The sequence below is a fragment of the Protomyctophum bolini genome (assembly GCF_963924005.1).
Source record: "Protomyctophum bolini genome assembly, chromosome: 18".
NCBI classification, from domain to species: domain Eukaryota; kingdom Metazoa; phylum Chordata; class Actinopteri; order Myctophiformes; family Myctophidae; genus Protomyctophum; species Protomyctophum bolini.
The window spans coordinates 9,258,493-9,270,736 of NC_137879.1; the positions used below are offsets into that span (position 1 = coordinate 9,258,493).

The window sequence follows — 12,244 nt, forward strand, 5'->3', positions numbered from 1 at the left end:
GTGCTGAAACAACAGAGCTCCTTCATACGGCCCAGTTGAGAAGCAGGAGTTAAACTATTAATCTGGTGTTTGCTCAGACACATAAGACATAACTTATCCTTTCATTGTCAATGGCATTTCATATTTGTGTTGACACAATAAGCCGATTTGTTCAGACACATATGACCTACATTCTGCTCTCATTGTCAATGGTAAATGAGTCGCGATCTTCATATATGGAGACAGCCATATATGGAGCGCGTCACGAGTTGTGAATCTGTGATGTCATGAGGCAACCATGGATGGATTGACAACCATATGGAGGCGTGAGTGACGAAGCGACGGGCGGATTTTTCATAGTAATCTGCAACCTAAGGTCACAACAAAACAATCTAATTAACAAACTAACCACTTCACTATTTGAAAATAACTGTTCTACACCCACTGCACCTTCGCCTGGGATCACATGTTCATCCTTATGGCCGTGCCACGGTGCTATAGGCCCGGATTGGCACCCCGTCACTGTAATAAGTAAGGTGCACGCAGGGTCCCAATTTGCGTGTAGTTCATCCCTAATAGTGAATAACTGCCATGGTTTAGCAGAGGAGTCCATATGGCATCCTACAGTACGCAACACTTTCTTTATGGTCTGGGATGAAGAACATCTGTTTGTAATAAATGTGTTTATTTAGCAGCCCCTTATAATTTGAATGCTGGAATTCATTTTGTGGAGAGGAGTTATGTCTCTCATTCTCACGCACGCACACGGCCACACGCACACGCACACACGCAGGCACACACACACACACACACACACACACACACACACACACACACACACACACACACACACACACACACAGTTTTATATTTTGACAGGTTCCTTGTCTATACATACTTACACAGCACAAAACTGTGATTACTTTTCAGGACTGCAGTTGGAGTCATGGGGGACTATAGTGAAGTAGGCTAATGCATTTTTGTAATATTTGAAATATTTATAATTATAACTTACTCTTACTTAGCCTACTACCCTAATGAGAATAACATAAAAATAGCCTTTAAGTCAATTATCCACTAAAAACAGAAGGTATAGCTATATAAACTGTTATAAATTAGCCTAACTGAACTGTATAAAAATGATGACTATTACATTAAAACTTCTGAGAGTGTAGGCCTACAAATAGAACCAAGTGGACTCGTTGGTTCCAATTGAAAATTGCACACTCTCAGCAGAGTTAAATTAACAGATGATCTCTGTGTTCTTTAACCACCCCCACGTGACACAGTGGTACGTCCTCCTAATAGTCTAATGTTGTCACAGAGCGTCATTAGCGTGCAAACTTCTTGGACACTAGTCGTATGCACTCACTGACTCACTGGGCAGCAGTCTGCTCAGCGTAGTTGTGTGGAGCTGGGGCTGGCTGCATGCATTCGCATGCACGCACACACAACACACACACACTCATCATCCCATCACTGCACACACTCACACACGTACAGCAGCGCAATAAGTTACACACAGAGGAGCGTCTGGCTCGCAGGCAGGCAGCAGCAACGCAGGCGGCTCACGCCTTGTTTTGCTTTCGTGCACAAGAATCTGAAGATGGTTACAGTGTGTCCGACAGTCGCTGGATCCAGCTCCTCGAGATGTTGACCAGCCTGATGCTTGTGAGTGATATAAGCAAGTCATGGTTCTGTTGTCGTTAACGAAGAATACGAATTATATTGTGTTTGTTATATCTGTGCCATTACATAGGAACTGGGCATAACTTTGTAAAGCGTGAAGCACTTATAATGTCCAGCTCTAAACTAGATTTGAGAGTGTGAACTTATAACAGCGACTATACTTGTTGTGTGATGTTGTGAAAGTGGCGTGATTCGCGTACACATGCAACAATGCGGTTGATGATTAGTGACTGGAAATAGTGAAATAACAGACAGACATGCACGATCGTAGGGCTATAACGGGGGAAAGTGCACAGCGTTCGTTGTGATAAAGTTGTAATAGCACTCACTTTAGCTTTAGCAACTTTCACCATGTTTCCATTGCCTTTGTCCCCTTTTGTCTTGCATGGGGTTAACGTTAGCTTCCTCAGTTTGCAGCATGGGAGTTTAGTTTTTCCCCTTTCTTTCTTTCTTTCTTTCTTTACTCTGTCTCATGTTTTGGATTACAGTAACATGTAGGCTAGATGAAATATGAATGAAGATACAGCTATTGCCAGACAGTGAAAGTAGTCTATAGCAACAATGATATGGGTGGATATAGTTTATTAACAGATAGCAACGGTATATGAATGAATGAATGAATGTACTACAGTAGTTTCTCTCTATTTGTAAAAGTGTTGTCAAAAGGTGTGTAATATACATGAGTAACACAGTACAGCTGTGAAAATACGAGGAGATTCTGAATACTTTAACCAGAGAGAGAAGTATGCCTGACTCGTAAAGGCATCAGTCAAATTAGTAATAAAAGTGTAGGAGTGGTTTTTATTGTTGAGTCAACTCCATCAAACAGATAAGAGAAAACTTACATACGGTACTGTGAAAACATGAATATAATCTATATGTACGTCTTTCGCCAGTAAGCATACGAATGAATAATAACATACAGTGAGTGCAGGTGGAAATATATGCAGTCTATCAATTCAACACTGAGTAGTATATGAATGAATGTACCGTCTATGAATGAATGAATGAATATGAATTCCTATTTGGACAGACTATCAACAGTGACTGCAATACCGGATAATATCCATTCTATACACATATATTGTGTGTATACTATAGTCTATCAACAGTGACTGTATGAATGAATATACTTGTGTATGCTTTCTGTTAACACTTCTGAGTGAATAGTCTCTCAACAGTTATCCTCAATATAACTTAACTTATTATGTGAAAGTAGATTATCAATTATTTTCAACATGTTGCTTCATGAGAATCCCTCCTCCTTTCAGAAGCATTTCTTGTTAATGGTCTGACCTTTATAGTACAAGCTGTCTGGTCTGAACTTGGGATGGTATAGTCCCTATAAGTCTTGTATTACAATCCACTAGCAGCCAGATGGGTTACCACTATCAGGGTAGTCATGTTAGCTGTGGAAAAGCTATAGCCTTCCATTCATGTCTCCATACCTGTACTGTACTTGACCTTGTTATTTGGGCTATTTAGTTGCTCTAGGTTTTTTTTTGGTACAGTTGTTGTTGTTGCTGCTGTTTAAAAGGAATGCTGTCATCTTATCTCCATCTAACCAGCTTTGCCTCAGGTATGAAGACAGTCAAGGCTGACATAGAATCCAACAGTTTGTTCGGTACTCACTCAAGAGCACAAAAGAAAAAGGGCTCACTAAAGGGCCCGCGGCCAGCGGCCATCACGATAATCTCTTGGTAGAACTTTCCTGAAGCTGTCTCGGGGAAAGTAGTCTCATAGAAGGCTATACAATTAGATGCATACCGAGGTGTTTGTTGTCACATGTACACGTACAATGCAGCCAGACCAGCAGCTGGCTGGCAGGCAGGCAGGCAGTGTGATTCCTGGTACCTACACAGTGGACATGCCAAATGAACGTACTTCTTGTGCAAGCATGGTGATTCATATTTTTGCCATCAGTGGAGTTTGTGGCCTTTTTCTTGAGTTCAAAATCCTGTTTGCTCTGTAGCCTGTGTGTAACATTCTGTGAGCTCCCGTCACACCAATTTGCTTGCCAAACTCATTTCCCTTTCATGAGGGATTTTGGAAAAGGGGTTTAAGGGACTGTTTGTACTGCAGGTTACTTGGTGCTATCTGTGTTTTCAGGGCAGCTTTATTCCAGAAACGGAGTGGCCTCCCATTTGGCAAATTAGTCAGCAAAAAAAAAAAAAGAACGAAAAAAAACTCCGTAAAGGGACGCAATCAGAATACAGATGATTCTTCCCTCGTCATTCTTTCCCTCATATGATGAACATATTTAGAGAGCTTTGTTTGACTTTGAAACATGAGATCTGATGTATCACATTGCCAAACGTATGTGGTTAATTACAAACCTTTAACCATGCTCTATTTGCTCTGATATTGTTTGCGGGTTTTTTGTATACATTTTTTGAAAAAGTTAACCTATAATGACATGCGCAAAACAGGGATGCCAAGTTGGCAGTGATTCTTTTTTTTGTTGTTTGGTTTTTAGATTAGTTTTTGTAAAGTTCCTGTGTGAGGTTAGTGGAAGCACCATGCGGGGGATGGGATGCAGTCTTTCCCTCATTGAATCCTTCACGTTGATCAGATGCCAATAGGCCTATAATAATATCCCATCCCAGGAGGTGTCTTTATTCCTATTCTAGGCCTATTAACGTGCAACCGATATTTCTGCCGGGGACGTGTCCTCTCAGACCCCCATTGTAATTAAGAGACTTTTTGTTCGACTTTGCATTCAGCTGGGCAACATTTCTCTCCTAGCTCTGAGACGGATTCGCTCAAAGCACATGTTTACAGACCTCGACGGAACCTCTTGTCCCGAACAAATGTATACAGTGCAAGTGATTATGTATGAGATAATTAAACAGCGGGGCATCTTTAAAAAAAGAAAAAAAAAGAAAAAGAAGGGCTCCTTGGCCGCCACGCATAGGCCTCGCTAGGCCTTTGTGTTTATGGTAAGTGGGCAGCTGCATGCCTCTGAGACTGTGGCTCCGTCCCAAAACCCTCAACCCAAGCTTGGTTACCATTATTGAGCCTCCCAGCCCCATGCTCATTTTTCACTATTCACACACTGCTTTAAATGTAGAGTATGCCTTCCCTTTTGACATAGCCTCATTTTTTTTGGGGGGTGAACTGAAAACACATGCAGCTGTGTGCCGGAGCCTACACCCACCCTATAATGAGCTTCATGCATTTCTTTTCACTTAGTCAGCCAGCCGCGGCAGAACTCAAGATGGCGTCTGATCTGCCCCCCCCCCCCTTTATGGAAGGACACTAATTGATGACACCGCTAACAAAGACATGTTCGAGTGTCAAAAAGGGAACACCTCTCACGTCTCGTCGGTTTCAGTGGCGATGATGATGTGCATCTGCTCTCAGTGCTCTGTGGGAGGGGGGAAAAAGCAGAACCCGTTGGCTGTCTCGTCTCGGTGGCTCTTCACACACCCACGCATGCAGCGTCCTGCACTTTATGATTGACTCTGTCAACAACATCAAACAACCGCCATGACGTGGGAAACAGCTTGTGTGCAGGAGTCCAGAAATGGATCATTAACCACTTTTAAAGCTTTGAAAATAGAAGATCTACAAGCTCACGATGCATCACAATGTGACACGTTGTGAGCTGGTAGAGCTGCTATTTCTTATATATATATATGTAACGCCTGGGGATCATGTTACCTATATATGTTTTGTTGAACATTTACACCTGTAACGAGATGCCCAAAATAGGGATGCAAGTTAGGTTAAAATGGTTAACATGCCTTGACTGACTACTCAAAGTATATATACTGTATATACAGTATAATTATACAGTAGGCCACAAGTGCAAATAGCTTTGAGACAACTTTCCAGGAACTTTCCAGGTGCATCCCTTTTCTCGCCTGGGGATTGTTTTTTTTCCTCCTTTGTTTTGAGCATGAGTTTTCACCCGGGCATTCTTCTCTGAATCACCCCAGTGATGGAGAAGAAGAGGAGGGGTTTTGGGTTAGGCCATCTCAGGTGCCTGGTCAGCAGATGGGTTAGGGTTTAGGCCATCTCAGGTGCCTGGTCAGCAGATGGGTTAGGGTTTAGGCCATCTCAGGTGCCTGGTCAGCAGATGGGTTAGGCCATCTCAGGTGCCTGGTCAGCAGATGGGTTAGGCCATCTCAGGTGCCTGGTCAGCAGATGGGTTAGGCCATCTCAGGTGCCTGGTCAGCAGATGGGTTAGGCCATCTCAGGTGCCTGGTCAGCAGATGGAGTTAGGCCATCTCAGGTGCCTGGTCAGCAGATGGGTTAGGCCATCTCAGGTGCCTGGTCAGCAGATGGGTTAGGCCATCTCAGGTGCCTGGTCAGCAGATGGAGTTAGGCCATCTCAGGTGCCTGGTCAGCAGATGGGTTAGGCCATCTCAGGTGCCTGGTCAGCAGATGGAGTTAGGCCATCTCAGGTGCCTGGTCAGCAGATGGGTTAGGCCATCTCAGGTGCCTGGTCAGCAGATGGAGTCAGGCCATCTCAGGTGCCTGGTCAGCAGATGGGTTAGGCCATCTCAGGTGCCTGGTCAGCAGATGGAGTTAGGCCATCTCAGGTGCCTGGTCAGCAGATGGGTTAGGCCATCTCAGGTGCCTGGTCAGCAGATGGGTTAGGCCATCTCAGGTGCCTGGTCAGAAGATGGGTTAGGCCATCTCAGGTGCCTGGTCAGCAGATGGGTTAGGCCATCTCAGGTGCCTGGTCAGCAGATGGGTTAGGCCATCTCAGGTGCCTGGTCAGCAGATGGGTTAGGCCATCTCAGGTGCCTGGTCAGCAGATGGGTTAGGCCATCTCAGGTGCCTGGTCAGCAGATGGAGTTAGGCCATCTCAGGTGCCTGGTCAGCAGATGGGTTAGGCCATCTCAGGTGCCTGGTCAGCAGATGGGTTAGGCCATCTCAGGTGCCTGGTCAGCAGATGGGTTAGGCCATCTCAGGTGCCATGGTCAGTTAGGCCATCTCAGGTGCCTGGTCAGCAGATGTTAGGCCATCTCAGGTGCCTGGTCAGCAGATGCTCAGATTACGGAGAAGGTCACAATCCTGAGATTGTTCAGAGCCACGGAGAAAAATCCAACTGTCTGTCATACATTTGCAGGAATGTCGATGGAGAAAAAAAATGTAAACCTTCCTTTTATGTCTCTAATCTGGAATACTGACGATGAAAGACTTATAAGGAAGGAATAAGGAATAAGTAAGTAAGCCTTGCCGAGCCATGAGGCCCATATAGGGCAGGAGCCTATCTCCTGTTTCTGTAGCGTGAGGCAGCTTGATGTACAAGTACACCCCCTGGACGTGACGCTAGTATGTCGCAGGGACTTACCCCAATCCAACCCTTAATTGATGCTGAGTGCCAAGCAGGGAGGCACTGGGTCCCATCTTTCCAGTCTTTGGTATGACCCGGCCGGGGATCGAATCCCAACCTCCCAGTTACAGGGCGGACACTCTAACCACAAGACCACTGAGCTGGTCATATGGAATAAGCCAATGCATTATCCATCATCCATAAGTACAGCATGTTAGGGTGTCTTTGCAAATAGGCCTATAGTCTTTCTCGGCATCCTACTTTTGAACTTGTAGAACATGATGTCAACGTTGTTTACCACTAGCTCACATAAGTGCCATAAGATGGATTAGTATTGGCTGTAATTGTCAGAGTCAGACTCAAAGCTGCCAGAGCTTTATGTAATGTAGTCCTAACCCAAGGGATTAACAGTCTGTGCCAACGTATAGAAAAGCTGCTCTAATTGGACAATTGCATTTTAAAGCTTTTAGGGGTTGAATGCAATTTAGGAGCCTGGTGCGATGTCTAGTTTCAAAGCCTGTACACTTTCTAGACGTTGCACCTCCCCGCCCCACCATGCTGGGTCATCAAGGCTATTTGACATTACAGTGCTATACGTCTGTTGAGTTGAGACGATACAGTAGGGAAAAAAACCCATCTGTTTGAATTATTGCATGTAAATGTCACAACTGTAAAGTAGGGCCTATACACTCACTGTGTTTATTCCAATCCCCTCTCTGGCTCTATCATGGCTTGCTGTTTGCAACTTTCTTACATTCCAAAACATGCATCGTAGCCTCGCAGAGGAAGCTCTGGAGCTCGGTCAACTAGACCAAGATGGCAGCGATGCCTCACACTCACTGTCACATTTGAGGTCACACAGCAAGGGCTGTTCTTTTTCGTGTGGCGCAGCAGAGAGTCCCGATCTCAGAGAACGGCACCACAGCCCTCTTCCCCTACGCAAAGATTAGGCTTCTCAGCTTTCACGGTGGCTGCTGCCCTGACCCAGATAAAGAGCTATCAGCCTGTAGAAGATGCACGGTTCTCACTGATTCCAGATAAGGTGCAGTGTGGTTACGGGGCTGTGGCTGAATGATGTGACAGCAGAAAAAGGGTGGAAATGACCCTTTGACAGAAACAGATAATCATCTGGCGTGAGCTATAGCTATAGACCAGTGGTTTCTGAACTTCGTCGGAGCTCTGTCTGGACAATTAGATATTTCAAACAATCCACCTCACCTCCCCTCCAACAATATATTAATTAGTTGGCATTTAAGAATGCATTACACATCCATTTCTAAATTATCAAGCCCTATCAAGCCCTTAACAGCTCCCCCCTATTAGTTAAAGAAAATCAACAGTGCAGCACTCTGTTTCTGGCACAACAGCGCCCCTACTGGTACTAATAGTCATACTGGTGCTCATTAACGTCACATAGGCGGACACATAGGTGAACACATAGGTGAACACAACAGAAATTGCTGTTCCTTGGAGTGGTTGCACTACTCAAAAAAACAATGTTTTAACTTTTATTCCCTTGGACCACCTGTACGTACAGTAATTAGGCCATGGGCAACTTGTGGTCTGTGGAGCACTGGTTGAGAAACAGTGAGCTAGACAGTACACTGCATGGTTAGTTGACTACTTGTGGGTAATTCTCCCCAGCACCATCCAACGAACCCAACAGTGTGGTATGAACTATGAAGCAAGAGCTCTGGGGTTGTAAACCACCGGGCAGCCCAAGGAGCATGTCTCGGTATGTCTCGCTCGCGTGTGTTTTTTTTTGCCGTGCAGTACAGTTTCGCCCGTGTGTGCATGAGAGAGCATTAAGGCCTCTGCCAAACCCCAAGGAGTGTTTCTCAACACACACAGTTTTCCATTCATAAACTGCCACGCGAGTTTGAATGGGTTTCAAAAGCGTACGCTTATGGGGCGGCCTAGGTTAGCGTTGTGCTAATTCTGCGTTGTTTGGATTGTGTCACACAATCTGGGGAGCGTCTATAATTCATGTTCTCTCCTCTCAGCCTCTCTCACTGAAGCTTGTGGTTCAAGTTTGGGGAATGGTGGAAAAAAAAGAAAGAAATGTGGTCACCTGAGATTGATGGCAATGAGAAAAATAGGTTGGACCGTCCCGGAAAACAAAAGGGGGATGAAAAGAGGTCTTTATTATATCAGAGCAGAACAACAAGACTGCATTGTCACTGGACGACATAATGCTTTGCGTAATGCAATTGAAATAATAGTGTGTGCGTGTGGGGGGGGGGCGCATCTGTGTCATTTTATATTTTTGCGTTGGTTATTCAAAAATAGCAGCTATACAAGCTCACAGCACGCCACTTCCTGCCGTGCTGCGAACTTGTAAATCTGCCATTTTTGAAAAATATAATCTTGAACTACTGATTTAGAAGGAATTTGTAGAATGGGCCTCAGGTCTTAATGGGTTAAAGAGGGGCTAATTTGACCATTTCCTCCACTCCAGTATGTCTATTAGTTACCCATGATTGAGAAGAACACAGTGCTGTGTTTAATGTTCACACATAGTTTAGGCTTTGCACTACCCTTTGATCTGTCGCATTGTATTCACAGAGGCCACAAGTTAGTTAAGGCACTTACTGGTGTCCCTGAACTGTATGGTCAGTCAGTCAGTCAGTGAGCCAGCCAGCCGGTCGTCAGTCAGTCAGTCAGCCAGTCAACCAGCCAGTCCGTACGTCCGTCACCCACTCAGGGTCTTGTGATTTTCTTTCACCCCTCTCTGATGTCACCTCTTTTGTTTCCCACGGTGTCTCATCATCTGTACACTGCACCCTTTTGTTCCGCAGACATCGTCTGTTCTTTCTAGTTCTCTCATTGTTTTCTTTTTTTTCACTCCCCCCCTCTCCCTCTCGCTGCAGTTGTTCTGTCATTTAGCCCCGGACGGTCGCCAGGCAGCCCCTCCCGACTCCTCTCTGATCCTAGTTAGTACCACCCAAAACAAAAAAAAACGTTCCATCGTCCGCCCTGGCCCCCATGGGCCGTTCTTACCTGACCGTGTGAGCCTAATCTGTCAGGTGCTAGTGTAATCATCTACACAGCGATTATGCTCCATAGATTCACATCTGTGGCTAATCAGCTGTTTTACTGCAATCGGCGCGGCACTAATGCGAAGAGGGTTGTTTTGATAACCGCAAGGTCACGCATGCTATTCCCAGCCAGCCCCTGAGGATTCAATTACACAACTTTGACTTTGCTCCGCTACGCGCTCCCAGCACGGGGGAGCAGCGCTTTGAGGAAACTCGGGCGGACGGTAATCCGTCCCCGAGTGGATGGGTGAGAGGAAAACCCCCCCCAAATAAAAAAAACCCAAGGGTTTTGAGTACCACATTCGGCGACAACAGCGAGGGCGACAACAACACAGGGAAGTGAGACCTCGCAGTTTATCCCAGTTCATCTTCCACGCCTATTGATGCCGTGCCGATGGTGACAGCCTGCGGTCACACACTGTCACACTGTGACTGACTGTATATTTTTATTTATTTTTCACACTCTTGCGGGGAGCATTGTGCTCGCCCACTTGAGAATTAAAGGATCTTCTTGTCAAACCACGGACCTCCCTTGACTTTTCCACTTTCCTCTTCAGACGCACACTTTGGTAGCTGCTCAAGAGTTTAGCAAATGCTGGTGGTATAGAGGGAAGAGTAGACCTCAAATGCTCAGACACTGAGGTATCTGTGTGTGTGTGTGTGTGTGTGTGTGTGTGTGTGCGCGCGCACACACACGCTGGCTGAGCCCAAGGACATAAGAGAACCTTGGTTCTCTAGGCCTGCCCTGCCTTGGCGCTGTGTTTGTGTAGCCAGACCACCCCCAGGAACCATTTCCCCCACAATGCTATGCCAGTAGACCCACGCTTTCCTTACATGGAAAACTTAACCCATTCTGACCGGGAACCCGTTTTGGTGTTGGCATCATGTCATGCTTTAGCTATTGAAAAATAGCAGATCTACAAGCTCATAGCGCGCCACCGAGTGGCGCGCTACGAGCTTGTAGGTCTGCTATTTTTTGAAAAATCGAAGAACGACTGACATTTTTAGAATCTGATCTCAGGTCAGAATGGGTTAATCAGACCAGTGTGTGTCCAGTGGGAAACCTCGTATGAATCTGATCTCAGGTCAGAATGGGTTAAATGAATTCGACAGAAACGTCCTAAAGTATAATCTCTCTTGTCTTTTACTTTCGTCTGCGCAGGACTAGGCCTGTGGAGTGAAGCACATTCCTGGAAGAGCCAAAGGCACGCGAGCGTGTGTGTGTGTGTGAGAGAGAGAGAGTAATGCCCGTCGAGATGGCCTCCAAACTCGTTCGCCCACACTGGAATGGCTTGTGGCAAAGATGTGTGTTGCCATGGTGATCATTTACAAGAAAACACTGGAAAAGAAGGGTGTCGACGATGTAGCGTCCAAGCGGCTGGCTTTGGGCCCGGTGAGATGTTTTTTCTCTTCCTCATGTATGAACTGTGTCGGGTTTTGTGTTCAATGTCTGATTGCATGTTTACGCATCCTTCTGCCAGCAGGCCTCAACTATGTTGTCAAGGGGTTTGGGACACAACCTGCTGCTGTTTTGCATTAAGTCAAAATACACATCCATCATTCCACAGCAGTTTTATGACCGTATAATGTATTGTCCCATTTTTGGCAAAGACAGAATTTGACTACAATTACAGAAACTGCCTTTGATGGCGTACTGTAAGCCTTCCACTAATCGACTTAATTTCTCGCAAGAAGTCAAATTAGCTGGGAAACCCATATAAAGCAACGGCTTATTAAAAAAGTCCCTGGAAGTCCTGTTAAGGCGAATAATAACATTACTTGGACATTACGTACTTGACAATGAGGATGTTTATTAGTCATGATTGCATTGTGATAGCTCCCACTTGTCATCGCTGCGGCGTGTCATCTGGTTTGAATCCTCCATGCTTTCCACACACTATGCTCAAGAAAACAACGGAGCATTTCAGAGTTTCACCAGGAACGGGGCAACTATGACTCACTTTATACAATCAGGATTGCACACCGTTAGAAAACCTCTGCTTAGCGTTTTGTGCAAGACTTTTTCCCCTCCCCAAAGTAACGTGGACTGCGTTTGCCCTCGACAGCCACGTGAAATGAAGTCACCATGCTTGGGCCTGAGAGTCAGAGGTTATTGTTCTGCTGTAGCTCTCTCTCTCTCTCTCTCTCTCTCTCTCTCTCTCCATGTTGTTACTAGTCCTTGGCACACATCAGCTCACAGGGCACATTTACTGTATGTATAGTCTATGACTCAATTTCAAAATGTGGTTTA

General features: G+C 45.5%; 1 protein-coding gene across 2 annotated transcripts in view; it reads left to right on the forward strand.

Moving 5' to 3' along the window:
- The first annotated feature begins 1,328 nt into the window (after nt 1-1,328).
- The window catches only part of fam53b (family with sequence similarity 53 member B), a 24,873-nt gene continuing 13,957 nt past the window's right edge, over nt 1,329-12,244 (forward strand). The window contains exons 1-2 of one of the 2 annotated variants that reach the window (XM_080789118.1): nt 1,329-1,650; nt 11,156-11,386. In XM_080789118.1, coding sequence (XP_080645244.1) covers nt 11,297-11,386 — 90 coding nt within the window. In that variant the 5' untranslated portion in view covers nt 1,329-1,650; nt 11,156-11,296. The remainder of the gene's footprint in view (nt 1,651-11,155; nt 11,387-12,244) is intronic. The other variant, XM_080789117.1, reaches the window with a different exon arrangement.